At 41.4% G+C, this 17,572-nt stretch overlaps 1 protein-coding gene across 5 annotated transcripts in view; it reads left to right on the top strand.

Annotated features, from left to right (window-relative positions):
• The window catches only part of TTLL5 (tubulin tyrosine ligase like 5), a 126,725-nt gene that overhangs the window by 104,760 nt on the left and 4,393 nt on the right, over positions 1 to 17,572 (top strand). For 4 of the 5 annotated variants that reach the window (XR_011903704.1, XM_072337823.1, XM_072337821.1 and 1 more), the window contains one exon: positions 7,546 to 8,104. Coding sequence is in view for 3 of the 5 variants with exons in the window: in XM_072337823.1 (XP_072193924.1) it covers positions 7,546 to 7,586 (41 nt within the window). In the remaining 2 variants the exon portion in view is untranslated. Of the gene's footprint in view, positions 1 to 7,545; positions 8,105 to 17,572 lie in introns of those variants that run through there. The other variant, XR_011903703.1, reaches the window with a different exon arrangement.

Genomic DNA, 17,572 nt, shown 5'->3' with positions numbered 1-17,572 from the left:
AGAAGTTTCTCTGCTAATACTAGTTGAGGATCTCAGAAAACGAGGACCCAATGAATTTTTTATTGGTGCAGTCATATTTACTGTATTTACAGTAGACTGTAGTCTTGATGAACCCGTATTAACCGTGGCCTGCAGTAATTTGTGATGATGCTGTAATGGAATATATGGACAAATTATGATCTAGAGTGCTTTGAAAGAATTATGTTTCTGACCTCAGTTTTTACTTCGAAAACCTTGAAAACGTGACTTGAGTATCACTGAAGCAGTCTTGTGTGTGTTTTCATGGGCTGAAATAGAAGTTAGCAGAGAGGTGAATTGCCCAATCCATCTCTTGGATATCTGGCACTGAAACTTAAAGGTGACATGGCCAATATTAATGTCAGTGATTTTATGATCCTCCAGCACAAACATTCAGCTAGTGCACTTATCGTACAATTCCAAACCGCCTCCTACGCTTTACCACCTGCCAAAAAACTTCAGCTATCCTACCACAGATTTTATAGTGTGAACAGCCGTTGTCAATAACAAAGACCCTACAACATATTGGAACGTGAGAGCTTAGAAATGGAATAGAATGAGATTATCAGAATAAATTTTGTCAGCACTGTGGCATATATAGAAATGAGGCAAAAGTTCTCGTTTACTGTATAGCTTGAGTTTTTTGCATAGCATACATAAATTTACAAGTAAATGTGAAGTGTACTTTTCAAGGTATGACTGAGTGGACTTATATGAAGGTATTTGCATGCTGAATTCTGCGCTTTTTAACAATTTTAAGAGCACCCTCATGGTTGCTACCCTGTAATTTTACACGTAGGCCATCAGAACTAGGATCTGATGAGCAAGTCACTCAGATTCCTTGTCCCTAGGAGAGGTTTATAACTCACAGAATAGTGCTACATTTTGCAGTGGTTGAACAAAGTGGAGCAGCATGTTTGTTCTTGGAAACTAGAGGAATGATATTTTCTTCTGCTTTGCACCAAGTCACTGTATGTATCAGAGGCTGCTGTGCCCAGTCTGTGTGTCTCAAAGACTACTCTGGTCCTTCCTGCAGGAACAGCTGTTTCTCTTCTTCACTCTTCATTGATTGCTTGCACTAAGGCCCTGATTTGCCTCATCAACAGCTTATTTTGGGGTTCCTGTTTCACATGTATTTAATATCTTGGATACCACCTAGAAGAATTGAAAGCACAACTCATAAAGCGGATTACAAAATAAGCTGTGAGATTTTAAAGATAGGAGGCTGTGAACAGTTCTGGAGATAAGAGGAATCAAGCAGAACCTCTGTGTAAACACACACAAATATGTTCAAAAAATGTTTGAGAAGCATGAATGGACCTTAACTGAATAGAAGACAGTGGGACAATTAATTGCAGAGTTGGCACAACCTTTTCATACCATTGTATGAAACCTCTTCTGTGAAGAAAACATCCTGGAAGAATGAGGTAGTCAGTTGAATACTATGGTCTACTGTTACCTGCTGCTTATCTGGGCCTTCATCTGACTTTGGCTGTTGTCCTTCTGGCTCTTAGCCCATAATCTTCATCTGCTCCAATAGCCTATCCAAGGAGTAATAGATACTGGGGCTTTGCAGAGAAGCACAAAGGTGTCACAAATGATCTAAACAAAAGTGAAGATGATGCTCAAAATAACAGTGAGTCAGGCAGCATGGAATGTTTTAGCTGGACTGTACAGAGAACAGTTCACTGGTGGTCAGTATTGCAATTGTAGGGGAATAGTACGTAGTGTGCAGTGGGCTCAAGCTCTTGAGTTCAGATTTCTTGAGAAGGTACAAAAGTAAAAGTCAGCAGTTCTGCAAAGCTGCTTAGGACTCTGAAACAAACCACCATTACATCCTCATAGCCTCACTGTAATTTTATGAAGATACTGAAGTTCGTCTTTGAACTGTACTCTGTTGGAGTAATGAGAGAGAAGGCAGAGGTTCTTATGAGTATTCAGTCAGGAAACTTTAAAAATTGAAACCTGCAAGGTATCATTTGGGGTTATCTGTAGTATCCGAACCGGTTCTTACTTAAGTTACTGAAAGCTTTGAGAGAGTTTATTCTATTAAAGGAATAGAAGAAATGTTAAGAGTTACTACATCTGAGTAATAGTCGGAATTCTTCTGACTAGATTTTATGCTGAAAAATCGCTTAATCTGAAGCTAGTAAGGAAACTTCTTGAGCTAGGTGGTATGCAGTTGATTTTACCCAGTGTGATCTCTAGGTCTTTATTTGTGCTTAGTTACAGGGTGTTTCACACTTGCCTGTTAACTTTGTAACCTGGCTCCCACATCTGTATAAATGCCAGCTTCTGAAGGTATGCAGCTCTTTGAAATAGAGTACATCATATCTGTATGAACTTAGAATTGGATCCTGATGAAGGATATGGGGATTGACAAGCTGTTTTGGACCTCATCTAGGTGGAAGGCACACTTTTCTTAAGTTTTCTAGTAATTAAGAAGGAGACCAGTATTTGAATGCCATCCAACTAAGATGAGTGTGCAAGCAGTGTGGTTAGCTGTGAAGTAATGACTGCAACAGCTTGCAACAGTGACAGTAAGGAACGCTTTCACTCACTCTTTTTCATATCGTCCACAATTCCAAGGTTCTATATTTTACAGTACACAGATGAGTAGACTGTGTCTATCTGAAGGTTTTTTTAATACCCTATACTAGTGTATGGCCCTTCATGAGAAAGTCGTGTATGTCTTTTCATTGGAGACAGGAAATTGGAGTTGCTGTTGGAATTGATGTCTGAGCAGTGATGACTGTTGGCTACCCACTGCCTGAATTATCATCATTCTTGTGGACTTTTATATAAGCTTGCAGAAAGAAGAGATTATTTTAGCAGGCATGCAGACGTACAAGGTTCAGAAATTGACTTTTCACCAGGCAAAAGAAAGTCGGTAAAACACAACAGGCGCTTACTCATGCCATGTAGTATAAGGGGTGGCAATGGGATGGGCTGCAACGAGTACTATTGCCACTGTGCATGGCTGGTGTCAGACACCTGGCTATTTGCTGCAGTAGGGTGGAATTCTCAGCTGCCCAGCCTTGTCCAGGCTTCCTCAGCTTCTGCCAGGCTCTTCTGCAGCATAGAGGGGGCAGTAGCTTATTGAGCACCAATGTATTTATTTTTATGTTGATACCACATTCCCAAAAGGAACCTTGGCTACAATTTCAGCTGGTCTCACCACAGTATCCAAATCCTTTGTCAAGAGCAGCTGGGAGAAGTCACTCAGATTTCTGCACAGCACATTGTTGGTACGCCTCCTCCCTCCCACTAATCCTGTAAATTCCAACCTTCATTTGCCACCTTCCTGGTTCTCTCTTGTTGCTGTGACTGACTGCACCAAGTGGTTTTGATTTGGAAAGATGGCCTTAAAATGGACACCTTGAGTAACCTCTACCTTGGACATCTTTGGCTCTCAGGCAAAAATATGTCTTATGACACAAAAGAGCAACTTCTGGTGTCACCTCATAACTTGTCTTAATCCATGAAGAGAGGAACAACAATCTCTTCCATGAATATTCTTTTAGAACTACCTGCCTGGCTGAGAAGCTCTCAGTTGATTACTGAAGGGGATGAGTGGTCTGATACTCCATACCTTGCATCAAGCTTTTCCAGTGATGCCTTTCAGCCTGTGAACAACCTTTGGCAACCGCAGCAGTAATATTCTGCCAGCATCTCTCTATCCAATTTGTGATGCCATCTCTATGCAGAGAAGAGGTTATGGAGAAACACAGTCAATTTGTTGCATCACATTTTGGGAACCAGTTGAGCTTAAGATGAAAGATGAGGTGAATCCTACTATTGTGTTTCCCTTTTTTGGGAGGGCAGAGAATCAGTTACAGTGAAAGATATTTGGTTTCACATTTGTTCTTAGAATTATCTTTCTAAAGCCATTGTTATTCCATGCGCCACAACATCCTGGATCACCTTTCTCTCTCCTGCTGACATCCATGATTCCCTAAAGAAGGTGGATGGGATAGAAGGGAGGAAAAAGTCATTTTTTTTCCTGGCATACTTCTTGAAGTTGTCCCATGTGTCAGTTAATAACAAATAAGCCTGTATTACCAGATGGAGCAAAATGAAAAGAGAGAGAGAAAGGCCTTTTCCTTAAGTTATTTTTTGGTACTCTTTGTAGAAGCAAGGAGCCATGACCTTATGACTAGCAATAGATACATGTTGGTGGGTCTAAAAAAATACCTTTAGAATGATTGTCCACAAATTATGAACAGGGTTTGCCTCTCTTTGAGCTTATCCAGATATCAGAAGACTGTGGAAGGCTTATTAAATCTCAGCAGAGCCTAAAGCTCTGCCAGAAGCAGCATTCTCAGTCATTCTCTGATGATGTTAATGGAGTAATGGCCAACTCAACTATTGTTTCTCAGCTAGAGCTGAGGATCTGTGTTCACTTCTGATGATCAGAATTTACATTTATTGTTTAACTTGTGACAACAGCCTGCCTCCCATACCTTTAGTCAACTTTTTGCCTTTCTTTTATGAAAGAAAGCCTTTTATGAAAGCCTTTTTCCTGTTGCTACTGGTCTCATGCCACAACCTCATGTAAAGGGCATTCCAAGTTTCAGGTACGTTGGGAAAGCAGAAATTAAATGAAGAACAGCCTCTAGAAATTGGCTTCCCTGTTAGAGAACTAGAACTCAGCTGGAATTTCAGGAACCTTCACTTCTGAGGGACTCAAAGAAAACTCCTAAGCAGGATAAGTAATAACTTCAGGCAGCTGAAGCTGAAGCATTTTTGCCTGACTGGAGGCTGAGCTTTTCTTGTTCTCAGTAGTTAGGTGGTGGCAAACTGCCTGCATTTCCTTGCTGTGTTGGAAATGTCATTCAAAATCAGGTGTGCAAAGACTGCAGAGAGGTTATATAATGTCTTGGCTACCGATGTCTCACATCTGGCCCTTTGGCATTAAGCTACCTATAGAGAGGATGACTTTGCCCATCCAAGTTGGATTTTGTTTTAATCTGGCATTACTTTATTGAGGCTAAAAATAGAAGCTAAAATGTGTATGGATAGGATAAAGGGAGTGTCTGAAGTTATGAACTGAAATGTGTGGAAGAGCCAGAGAAGAGAAAGCCACAACAAACCAGAGAGTAAGAAAGTGAATAAGAGAAAGCAGAATGAAAGCTGTCAAGTACAGAAGGGCATCGACAGTCAGAGGGAGGAGTCTTCCCAGTGTCTTCTAAGTAATTTGAGGAAGAGGGACCCTCACGTTGGCTTCCACTACCATGTCTCCACTTGTTATTAAGGCTGCTCACTGCTCTTTTACCGCAGAGAGACTTTGCTCAATTGTATACAGTTGTGTGCGTCCTGTTTGCGTCATTCCCCCCCCAAGTACTTTATCATGCCTGGGAACTGCTGCTTTCCTTCCTTCATCTGCCCATTCCAGCAAGCCAACTTGAAATTGTGCCCAAAAGATGGGGGAGGGAAGGTTGGCCTTCAGTTGTCAGCTGTCCTAGCTTGCTAGTGTCAATCACCTAAGGATATAAATAAAACCTATCTATTTATTGCCTTTCTTAGTTGTACTGTATATTATCAAGAGAATGCAGGGCATCCCACTCGGACTGTAAATTCCCTCTGCTTTAGATGAAAGATCTGAATTTCTAGAGTTATTAGGGTTTTGCAGGAAGAATGTAATGTCCCGCTTTCAGCACCAGATTCAGGAGATAGGGCACGCAAGTCTGTGGCAGAAGTGAGAATTTATGGGCATGATGAAGTAGAACAAACTAATGCTAAATAAAAATGTTAGCACAGGTCCCTGACCTAGTACTGTCAACCAGCTTGGTGCTCTGCTCTATCTCATTCTTGCAACTTGGAAGCAGAGTAGATTATGTGCTGGTGTCTAAAACTGTGTACATCCATGCTGGGAAAATCTATACAGCGCTGTGTTATAGCATGCAAATATCACATTTACAAAACTGTGATTTCCTATTCAGGCACATCCTTAAAGTTGGGATAAACCCCTTTGCCTCTGTATAACTGTACTAAATACTAAAGTGTTATTGTTTTTGAAGTGCAGTCGTGGATGACATGTAAACGTGTGGACAGACATATAGGCAGATACTTCATGTTTCAGTGCCTTGTTAAATACTTGTATGTAGTGTTCACCATAGAGAATCAACACTTCATGTGGGCTGCTGTCAGTAATAATCTGCATTTTTCTGTTCCCTCTACTCAGCCAGAACTGAACAGGATGCAGAGTGCTCGCAAGTAGGTTTGAAATATTAAAACTTTATCAAGTTATATGTGTTAATATTTATGAAATAGTTAACTGAGTTGTAGCAACAGGCCTGAGCTAAGATATGCTTATGGTATGAATGGACATATTTATATTTAGGCATGTAAGCAGCTCTCCCCACGTTGAGTCCTCAAGGTAGCCACACAAGGAGAATCTATATTAGGTGTTTCTAATTTCATTTGTGAGAAAAGGTAAACTGTATTGCGTATTTCTGTATGACAAAGGAGGCTCAAATGCCTCTTCAAGATGGGAAGATGAGGTTGAAGTCATCTGTCTCTTCCATATGCCTTTGTTTTCTTAATATCAGGATATTGCCAAGGGACAGTTTTCTGGACTGGTTTCCTATCTTAATACACATGGTTGACCGTTTTGTTCCTAATTCAGGTTCCAAACTTTCTGTGCAGTGACAGAGCTGGCAATGCTGCTTTCTAAACATCTTTCCAGATCCTCTGTGCTGTGTGATGCTTGGCTCTGGGCTGGGCTTTCAAGGAGAGCGTATTTTTTAAAAGAAAGCAATATTTGTGATGAACTCGGCTCTCAACAAGTGTCGCTCATGTTTAGGAGCAAGCTGATGTGCTAAATACACCAGACAAGCTTTACCAACTGGATTAGCTGTAAAATACAAACTGTCCAAGATAAACGTGGTACATTTCTAAGTGTTTTGGAATTTTCTTTTTAAAGGAATGTCTGAGGATTTTTATGTAAAAGACGTGACAATGACATTGACTTTTTCCCATAAGTAGGAAAATGTAGCCGTACACAGAATTAACAGCTCTCTCCTTAATAATGGGTAGAAGAAAATCATTCCAATCCCCATCATGTTTCTTTTAAATATAAAGTTTTTCATATCCCCTCTATTCTGCATGGAGGTCCTCAGCGTCTTTTGGAGTGCTGGAGTAGGTTGCCATGCAAGCAAATTAGGAAAAGGCGCAGGAAAAGAAAAAGTGTTCTGGTATGGGAGAGGGATTTAGAAATGCTGGAGGAGCAGGTAAAGAGGTGAGTTCCATAGGGAAGTGCAAGGAGGGTATTTTGAGGCTTGAGAGGAACACTAAGAGCACTTTTTCAGACAGTAGCTTATTAATTTAAGTTTGTTATAGTGTTGCGTGATCTGTTTCTGTGGAAAAAGGCGGGTATTATAGATAGGTTCAGATTAGGAAGGATTCAGATTTCTGGTACTAGCTGAGATTTGCAGGGTGACGCAACAATGTTTCAATGAAACAGACTCCTCTGAGTACTGAAAAGCTTGACTTTCTGTTGTTTTTTTGGTTTGTTTTTTCCTGCAGCTTCTGCTTGCAGAGAAGGACTAGCATTGAACACCAGGTGAGGAATCCAGAGTCTTGCTTCCAAGTATGGGGCAAAGGAAAGAAGCAGCAGTGACTTCAGACCACCACGCTCCTATAACACCAGGGGAAGGTGACCAGGAGTCCCTGCTGAGAGGACAACCTACTGAGGAGAGTACCTGAACATCTGTGGAAGCTGGAGATGCAGCTGTAAGCTGATGACTGCCTCTAAGAGCTTCTGCTGCTGAGTCTGGGAATCTCTTCCAACTCTTCCTGATCACTAACTGTGAGATCTTTTTATAACACAGAGTTTCTCCACCTGTCTGTATTGTTTTTCCCAAGGTCCAAGTTTGAATGTAAAGATTCCTCGTTTGTTCAGCCATCTCAGTCTGTCATAGTCTGGTAACAGCAAGTGTTCTTTGCCGTCATCACAGCAGCCAGCAGCAGAGAAAAATATTAGACCATATGAGTAGAGACATCCTTACAGTTGCCATCTTGAATTTTGGCACAGAGCCATGGAAATACTCGGTTTGAATAAAGTAATTTCATTTGTTTGTTTTGATTATAATTTCAGTTATTAATTCACACCCCCAGAATATTTGCTCTTGGATGGGGTTTTAAATCTGTCTTCGTTTCACTGTTGGATGCTTATGTTTGTGTGGTTTATTTTTGTATTTTGATTTCTGTTTGTTTAGGCTATATAAACTTCTTTAATTGGCTGATGGTTTCAGACCCGAGGTTGAACTCTAAGGCCCAGGTGGCTCCTATCAGTTGCAATAGTGGCTTCGTGAAGCACTTCAGTTAGAATTTTCCTAACGTTATGAAAATTAATTTGCTTGTGTTAGAAAACAACATCAGCAGCTGGAAAATGTATTGGAGAGAAGATCCACCCTTGCTTAAAATGAACAGGAAGCAGTTTCAGCTCTGGCTCTCTGCTGATGCCAGGTTAAAGGAAAACTCGCCTGTTTTCATGGTATTTTACAGCCTTTCCCTTGCAAGCAGTATGATTGTGGTTCTCAAAGAGTACAGTATTTCCTATTGTTTGCATCAGGGCCCTCAGAAGTTGCATTTTATGAGTCCATTTGATTTGTTTTCTTATTCCACAGCTCCCCTGTCATTTCTACTCTGTATAATCAGTGTTAAGAGATTATTCTCGTGTGTTGACAAATGAAATAACAATCAATCCAAAAGGCTGATAGAAGCAGTGTCAGAGAGAAGTGTTTTCTCTTGGAAGATTGTTTGTGTTCATGTTCACTCTTGTGCGGCACATACTTCTTGTCATTCAAGACCAGATAAATGGTAAAAAGATGAAATAATTATTTTCATACCCCGTTAGCTTAACTATCTTTTGCTCCAGGCACAAACTCAGAGGAAGGAATGTGCATTTTTCTATTTCTGTTCCATTCATGCATGTGACAGAGATCAGATACTTAATTTATCCAGAATCTTACTTCATTGGCTTATGTTTCAGTTCCTGGGCAGTCATGATTCTGCTTGTTTTCCTTGCTTCTTTCATCTGTGTTCTTCTGCTGCATCATTTGTCCGCTGTTTTTTCCATTATCCTCAGTGACGAGGAGTTCTGCAAATCTTGTGATGCTAATTTCAGACCAAGTCTTTTCTGTACTCTTCGAGTTATACTCAGGGATCTCTGAGATGGATGTTTCTAATGTTCCAATGTGACTTTCATTGTCGATTCATCATTAGTGAAAATCCAGTTGCAGAATTTCTTACTTCAAACTACTGTGCATCCCAAGCTGCTGTGGGCTTCAAGATCTTATGTCTGTCTTCTGATAGCTTACTGTGCCACATTTAGTGTTGACTGGCCTCCAGCTCTGTTTCACAACCATCTAAAGAGCAACTTCTCTACAAGATCTAGCTTCAGTAGATAACTGATTTCCACTCCTCGCTTCCTCCTAGGGAATCCAAGTTATCCTTATTCCACTGGGTATCGCGCAGGACTGATTAGCAGTAGCATATGCATCCTTGTGGAATTCTGCTTTCATCTAGTTTTGTTACCTAGTTTCTTCATTCAGGGGTTACAGCCACCACCGAACCTGTCCTGTTTTGGAAGATAGATACTTTAATACACAGCCGGCCAAGGAAGGGTGATTATCTTCAGAAGAGATCTTTAGCAGAAACAGCATTCTGTAGTTGATAATTCTGGTGAATTTGTGCTGATTTATTATGAAAGCAGATGAATTTTTTGTCAGTTTTTGCCAGTCTCCCACCCACTGATTTTCAGCTAACGTTGTACTCAGTTACAGCCAGCATGTTTTCTCAGCTTCTTTGCACTGCATGTTGAGCATAGCCAATAATTCATCTCTAACTGTGATGACTTAGTAAAAATATAGGAGACACCTTGTCTCCAAGTTTTTGAAATGTCCTGAGAAATGCATGTCGCAGCAGGGCGCCTTCCTTTGGAAGGGACTGGTTTTCTCAGTTTTAGGAGCTGTGAAGTCTTACGTCCTTTATTCTTGACATTTTTTTCTCCTGTTTCCAACAAAGTAAAAATACAGAGATATCGAGACTTGTCCTTTACCTCGAGACAAACTCTTAGATTTTGAACTCCTCTTCTGCCTCTGGATATATTAGTGCGGCTGGAGCATCAAAGGAAATGCCAGCATTACTTTGCTTTGTGCATCTGCTGATCCCAGCTTTGAGTGCTACTGCTGTTACCTGAGGAGCACGTGCAATAATACAGCAGAGAATCAGGAACAGATCCTACAATTCTAGCCTTTTACTTTCTCTACTTCTGTGAAATCTTCAGCCTCGAGTCCTTCCATGTGTTAGTGTGTGCTGGATACTGTGGGCCAAACGTAACATACTTAATTGGTCTCTTTGCTGGTCTGCTATTTTCCACGGCTGTCAAAAACCTCTCAAGAGGTTCGGTTAAGAAATTCAGTAGAGTGGCATAAAACTGTTTTTTTGCCATCTTGGGGTGAATGCATTTTCCAGAAAGTGTTTCCTTGTACAAATCCTTTGGATTTGCAGTAGTTGAACATCAGGGGAGTACAATTATGTGCATACTCCTCAAGCGGAGCTTGCTTTGTCTCTCTCTGCTTTTATGGCATTACCTTCCCTGTGCTCACCAGTGAGTTCCATTGCAAGTGCCCTTGTTTACTGTCAGAAAATTGCCAGTACAAAGCCCACAGTAATCATTCAGCAGCTCCTTCAGTGGTGAGACTGGATAACGTTACCATGGGATCCTCTCCACTCCTACTTGGTTGCATTTGCATCGCTTCTAAGTTAAGGAGTCTGCTTTATGACAGTCTTCCTTGTTTTGAACAGGTGCATGCCAGAGTCCTGAGGGGTGAGGCAATACGAAGTTTATACAGGCATTTTGTGCTGTGTTCAGGTGATGAGCACACTGCAACATTGAGAGAGATGTGAGATTCCTTCCAAGAAACATCTGACTTAAGGTTTGCTTCACTGAACTTCCAAGGACTTTTTTCCTATCATTCCTACGTTTGCTTCTTGCTGTATTCCTGGGCTTACTATTACAACCCGGATGGGTTATTTGGTGCTATTTTTAAATAGTTGGATTTTTGGTTTTTTGGTTGGTTTATTGGCTGTTTCTTTTTGGTTGCAGTAATTGATCCTGTTCACACAGTTTCCTTTCTGGGCACGTTATTCCTGTGGATCTGTCATGTGTTTTTCCAAAAAGAAATTTCTGAGCTTTATTTAAATGTGGGACTTGACCTATTTTTCTTCTTACTAAGAACTAAGTTCTAACTAAGTTCTAACTAGTTCTAGAACTAGTTCTAACTAAGAACTAAGACGTTCTTGCTTATGCTAAACATCAAAAGGAACTTATTTCTACATAATCGGGTCTGCCAGACAGTCCTTGAGATTGGTTATAACAAGAACACAGAACTTAGTGTTCATAGTTTTCTTCAAGTAGAAACTGCTAAACTGGGAAAAAGAGTGAGGAGAAATGTAGGGTAGAAGGTGAAAAGGAAATTATTGTTCCAGTTTTGCATCAAATGAAACTAGCAGCTAACAGATTCAGAGCAAAGCGGGAGAGAACTGCTTGCTCTCTCAGTATGTCACCTACCTGTGGAGCTTCTTGTAGTGTGGAGACAAAAGCAAGTTTGTGGTTTGAAAAGGCGAGTAGAGGAATTCTGAAAAAACAAAAGCTCTATGAACTATTATACCAAAAAACAAGCGGAGCGTTTCTAAGCCTTTTCAAGAGGTTGTCTGGGGGAAGTCTCATGATGGGTTTTTCCAATTCTTAGCTTGTCTGTCAGGTATATGCTGCTGACTGCTTTCCACAAAGAAGAAGAGGGCCGTGGATGGTCTTGTAGTCAGACTTTGTATGAGTGTTTTATTTGGTCAGTTGCAGTACAGCCTACTAAAGCAGGCAAGGCAAAGCTGCCTTTCATGACAATGGCGTGTTCCACCAGAATTCACTGTGTTGTTGGGCTCTCTAAGGAAGGTCTTAATTGCTGACATTTACCGAGACTGCCCACACCTCCACCTGGACAAGCTCTGTATATGCTGCAGAGGCTTTCAGATTGTTCAAGCTTTTACGAGTACATAAGATCCACCTCTGGACCAACGAGTCACTTGTGATTTTAGAGGAAAGTGGGTTGTAGTTTGGAAGTCATCCATAGTACAATATGTGTGAAAGGTTAATCACTTAAATATGGAAAAGAAAGTTACTGTCGCTAACAGAAGCTCTTACATTATCTTGTACATGCATACATTTGCCTCTTGCCATCTTTGTCTCCTAAAGTGCTCGAGTGCAAAGCACCTTCAGGGTGAATGTGCACAACCACAGCACACCTTAAACAGTGACAGTACCTGGGAGCTTTTCTTCTGATGTTAGAACCCAGCTGTCCTTTCCAGAAAATGAATGAAGTTTGCATGCTGCTTCAGAGATGAGTAGTTAAGAAACAGAAGCAGGTCATCTCCAAACTTACTGCATTCTGTGCAGTTTCCCCACAGAGGACAAACTCGCCCTGAACAAAAGGTGGCAAATGAGGCACCATGAGGAGTCTGCTCTGTCTGTTACCTTACCAAAAAAGGATTTTATTGGCCTTCACTGAAAATGAGTTTTCACTGCTGTTTCCAATTTAAAGGAAAGAATCACTGATGACTGTGGACACCCTGGTGTGAAGTCTTTACCAGTGGTATTCAGTGAATCATAATCATTCCCTAGGGAAAACAGGATACTTAACAAGGCCTCTTCTCTAGAAGTCCCTGCCTACAGCGCACACAGTGAACTTGAGAAATCCTACGTTCTTTAAAAAGGGATTGCTTCCTATCTGACCTATTAGCTAAAGGGCTTCAAGAACAAACCTATGCAATTATTAAGAATTTTGGAGAAGTTCAAACTCTGTTATTTTCATCACTCATTTGGGACAGCTACAGGTGGTATCTTCTCTGAAAGGAATTGCAGCATTGCATGTGGCTTTTTGCCTACGTGTTGTGAGTACTACCACGTTAAAATTCATGAGACAGTCTTTGAAAAGTTCCTTTACTACCAAGTCCAAATGCTTGGCTGTCATTGCTCTGTCATTCCACTCATGCTGAAGAAGAAAAATGAGAAGGGATTTTTCCCCGCTATTTCTATTCATTACTACAATGGGTTTCTCTCTGTATTTTTTAAGAGTTTTTGCTTTACTTCTTTTGTTGCCTTCTGAAAATTATGTGCAGCATCAGATATGACCAGTACATCTGTGATGGCTGTGCCGTTCTTCAGTGTAGGCAGATGGACAGCTGTACAGCTACTGGGAGGGCAAATGAGACTGTGGCCACTTCATTAGTGTCTGTTCTTACACTTCCAGTTGCATGATTCTTTCCCCATTTAAATCGGGGATGTCTTCTCTCTGGAAATGGTGTTATTTCCACCATTTCTAATGCTAGAAATTCCATGTGGAACGCATTTTGTCTATGATATCAGCTGAGAATTTTTTTTTCTTGTTCACAGATGTTTGTTTCTTGTTCACTCATGTCTCCATGTGTCTGCTCAAAGTTCCTCTTGAGAAACAGCTACAAAATAAAGGTCGGTGACTCTTCCTGCCAAACCGTGGCTCTGCAAGTGTTCTTAGGTCTTCTAAATGACTTGGGCAAATGCAAGTGACATTGATTAAAATAAAAGACAATACATTTTAATTGATAGAAATAAAGGAAATAGAGGCAGCACATTGTAACTGTTGCAAAGCTGTGCTTGCCTGGGATTTTATTGACCATCTTCTTTATTTTGTTTCTCTCTGTTTATTTTCTGTTCTTCAGATGAGCACAGTAGAGTGCTTGGCATAGTGGTGTCCAAACAGGATCTTCAGATCCTGAAGTATAGTTAGAGATATCTGTAGTAAGTGTCTTTCGAGGGGGAAAATTCAAACTGTGTCAGTCAAAGCAGCTTGTTGCAAGCTGGCCATCTTCCAGAGGCTCTTGTTGCAAGTCAGACTGTCTGCTACTGCTTTCTCCAAAAAGTAAAGTTTCTTACAAATACTTCAAAGCAGCGGAGATCTCCTAAGCATGTGGGCCACAGAGTTTCAGCACTTCAAAGACTACATTCTTGGTTAAAGAAAGGCCCAGAATACGGTCACCAAGACATTCCTCGGTCATTACACTGCATGCATTGCACAAATCTTCAAAGTTTCTCCCATGGCTGTACAACAAATCTTTGCTTTGTCTGCTTCCTAATGGGGATAATAACCTCAAAAGGAAAAATAAATCCTTCCTGAAGAACGTCAGGAAATCTCTGGTCTGATATGATTCAGCTTGCTTCTTGCATCATATAATGCGCATGCACTGGTCATGATGTATTATTATAATGCCTCATGCTAATTTCTGCGTGTGAAGGATGAATGCTTGCATGCAGCTGGTGAAAAATGTCTTGAGTGGTGGCAAACCTGGAAAGAAAGTCATCTTCACTTTCTGCAACACGCAGAACCCCCACCTGTAATTACTTCTTGCACCAGTCTTTGTGGACAGCAATGAGGTATCATCATATCTTCATGAGATATGAAGAACATCACCCTGCAGACAGATCACCACCCCCCTGAAAGGAGAAATAATCGCCTGTCTTAAGAAGCTACTGCTTACTTTAAAGAGTGGTATTCCTTGGTGTAACTCAGCGGTGCCAGCATATACCACAGGGGACAGAGCTTCTGCCTGAAAGCTGTTCAGCATGTCTGCAGGAAGTGGGAAGCCAATAACATGTGGGATTTTTTTGTTACAAACCACAGCTTTAAAATACTCCTATTTTGTACTAGATACAAAGGTCCTTTTCCCTAAGTGTATTTGCCATGAAATCATAGCCCTGGACCAGAAGGGGACCAGCTGATTGCCTTCAGACCACCTCTGCCATCTTCCCTGTGCAGCTTAGTCCTAGGAATGGGTGTTCTAAAAGCAGCTGAGTGACTGATGTCTGTAATCTTTGAAATTGGTCTTTCTTGGAAACACGCTGTGACGTCCAAGGTACTGTGCAATGCTATTTCTGAAACTAGGGGCAAAAGCACAACTATGGGATTTCAAGTGCAATACTGTTTTTCAGGGAAGAGTAAGATTGACAAACATTAATTTGCAGTTTTCATTTGCTGTACTTCTCAGTGATGTGTCTGCATTCATTTCTAAGACAGTTTGATTCCCAACGAGTAGAACTGTCTCTTCTGTTTTGACTTGCTGCATGATGAAGGATCTTGCATTTGTACAGGGTATCAGAAGCCTCTGTTCACGAGAGGACTAAAGACACTGAGCTTAGTTGTGTCTGTCAGTTGCGGAGCCGCATAAAGAATGAAAAAAGGCTTAAATGACTTTCCTAGAAATGAAAGAAAACATCTGTAAAGCAGAGACCTGAAAGCTCAAGTGTTCTTTTACTAAATATCATAGTGCACACGTTATCATTTTTATATAGCTTTTGACCAATATATTCTAATGATTTTGCATTTTAAGTATAAATAAGGCATACTTAAATATTTTAAGTATATAATAAGGCACTCTATCCATATCACTGCTGTTGTTCTAAAACACAACTGATGTAGTTTCTAGGCAGCCTGTACAGCTATCTATTTGTTGTGCTATTGCAAATCAGTTTAGTTTTGCAAATGTGCAGGTACCATACCTTTGAAAACTGAAAACTGCATTTTCTTGATAGATTTTATTGCTTTCCATTCATGCATTAAGAGAAGAAAACTCATTAGTATGTACTTGATGCTTTGTATGCTACTGGAAACGCAAGCAGTGCAAAAGGAGCCCTTCCTCTTCAACGGATGTGGCTCTTTGAGCTGTATCCTGCTCACACTGTGGTGCTCAACCTGTCCCGCATTGTACCTTGGGTCGTATTGAAGGCATCTGCCTCATAAGACATTGTAAGCAATGGATCCTCTTCTGCCATGAGGTGGTGTAGTGGTTTCAGTGACAAAGTGATCTGAGCAGGGAGGTGTCCTTTATTTCTGTCCTGATAAGGACACCCTTGTTATTGGTAAGGAAGGCTTCATAGCAGACTGAACAGTAAGCAAAGGGTTTGTTAACGGGGAGAATGGAAATTGTACAACTATAGCAGAAAGAGATGTGAGACATCACAGGACAAACAGGGCCGTGATGAGGTTGCTGGAGGAGTGAACATGTATGTCTATCTTTTTATCTTCGATTGCTTTTGGATGTGGTCTGTCTTGTTTACCGTGGGTAAACCTGTTGGTTCTGGAAAGGTGAAGCGCCAAGAGGCATACTCCTGTTCATACAGCAGTAACTGAGATGTTTTCCTGCTGTTTTGAAAGTGCTCTGAAACAGCTAGAGAGCGTCCAGCACCAGAGATCAGATCCGAGGCATTTAGTCTGCAAAAAGTGCACGATTTGCTGAAATATCAGTGTATGTTGCTGCACTTACAGAAGCAGCGTCCCTTGCAGAGCGCTACGTTGCACAATAGCCTGAAAAACAAAGTGTTCAAGTTCAGGTCTGGGCCTCTTGCACACTGTGATAGAGGATGCCACAGAGAACTGGGAGTCCACAGGTGGTGATTTGATTGTCTGGGCAGTATCTTCCCGGTGGCAGTGCAGAATAGTGTTTTTTTCATTCTTTCAAACCATTGATCTTTGTTAATGAGAGGGAAAGTGTGGTGGGATTGTTTTCATCAGCTTCTGTTTGTTCCTGGGAATAACAAAAGGGAACTGTTGGGAGCTGTATTCATTGTTGGCAGTGAAGAACTCACTTTTTCATTCCCATTGTCTTTGTCAATTTGCCACCTAGTAACAGAGCAGATGGAAGCTTGGGCCCAGCAGTGGATTCAATTTCTTATTAACCCTGTGTAGGTAGTATAGAGTGTTGCTAAACTATAGCTCAAGCAACACTAAGAAAGCTATTTTAACTGTAAGAAAATGAATTTAGAGCCTGTCTTACAAGCCTAATAAAGACAGATAGGAAACTAAAGTCTGGAGAGAGGAGTAACTGAAGGGAGTGTTTGACTCGGGAAGACGACTGTACCCCTGAGGTTACCTGTATCCTAACCGGTAGAACACCCCGGGAATCCTCTCCCCTGCCTTCCCTTCTATTTTCTCTTCCTTCCAAGCAGTTCAACGTGGCCTGCTCCCTCTGCCGCCCCTCCCTGCCACTGAGCAGCAGCAAACAAGGCCTAGCAAAGCAGGCTCACCTCAAGGGGCCTTCCAGGGTTAATCTGTGGGTGGTTCTGGCACGCTCCAAGTGCCACGTATGACTGTGAAGCTCGTGTTCTTGCTCAGCTCTTTGCAGCTCCCCCTCCTTGTGCTTTTTTTCCTCTTACTAGCGAGAAAGCTCTTCAGCTGGAAAGGCAGCAGAGCCAGCACAGGGCTCACGAGGAACAGTGACCAAAGAACAGACTGTAGCTTTTAAACCAAAACCTCCCCAGGGGCTGCTGCTGCTAAAAGGAGATTAAGAGAGAATTCCTGTGCCAACTGGCATCTGGATTTCCCTCTTTCCCCCTCTCCAGGGCAGCCACTAAATTTCTGGGCTGTCTATCAGCATAGTAGTGCAGTTGCAATGCATTTACCTGCTCCCTCCCTAGGCAGGCGTGTGCGTGGATAGCCGCACAGCAATAAATTAGTGCTGC

This window comes from Excalfactoria chinensis, chromosome 5 (assembly GCF_039878825.1).
Source record: "Excalfactoria chinensis isolate bCotChi1 chromosome 5, bCotChi1.hap2, whole genome shotgun sequence".
Classification (NCBI taxonomy): domain Eukaryota; kingdom Metazoa; phylum Chordata; class Aves; order Galliformes; family Phasianidae; genus Excalfactoria; species Excalfactoria chinensis.
Note: the sequence above shows the minus strand (reverse complement) of the source record. Positions and strands in the feature narration are given on the sequence as shown.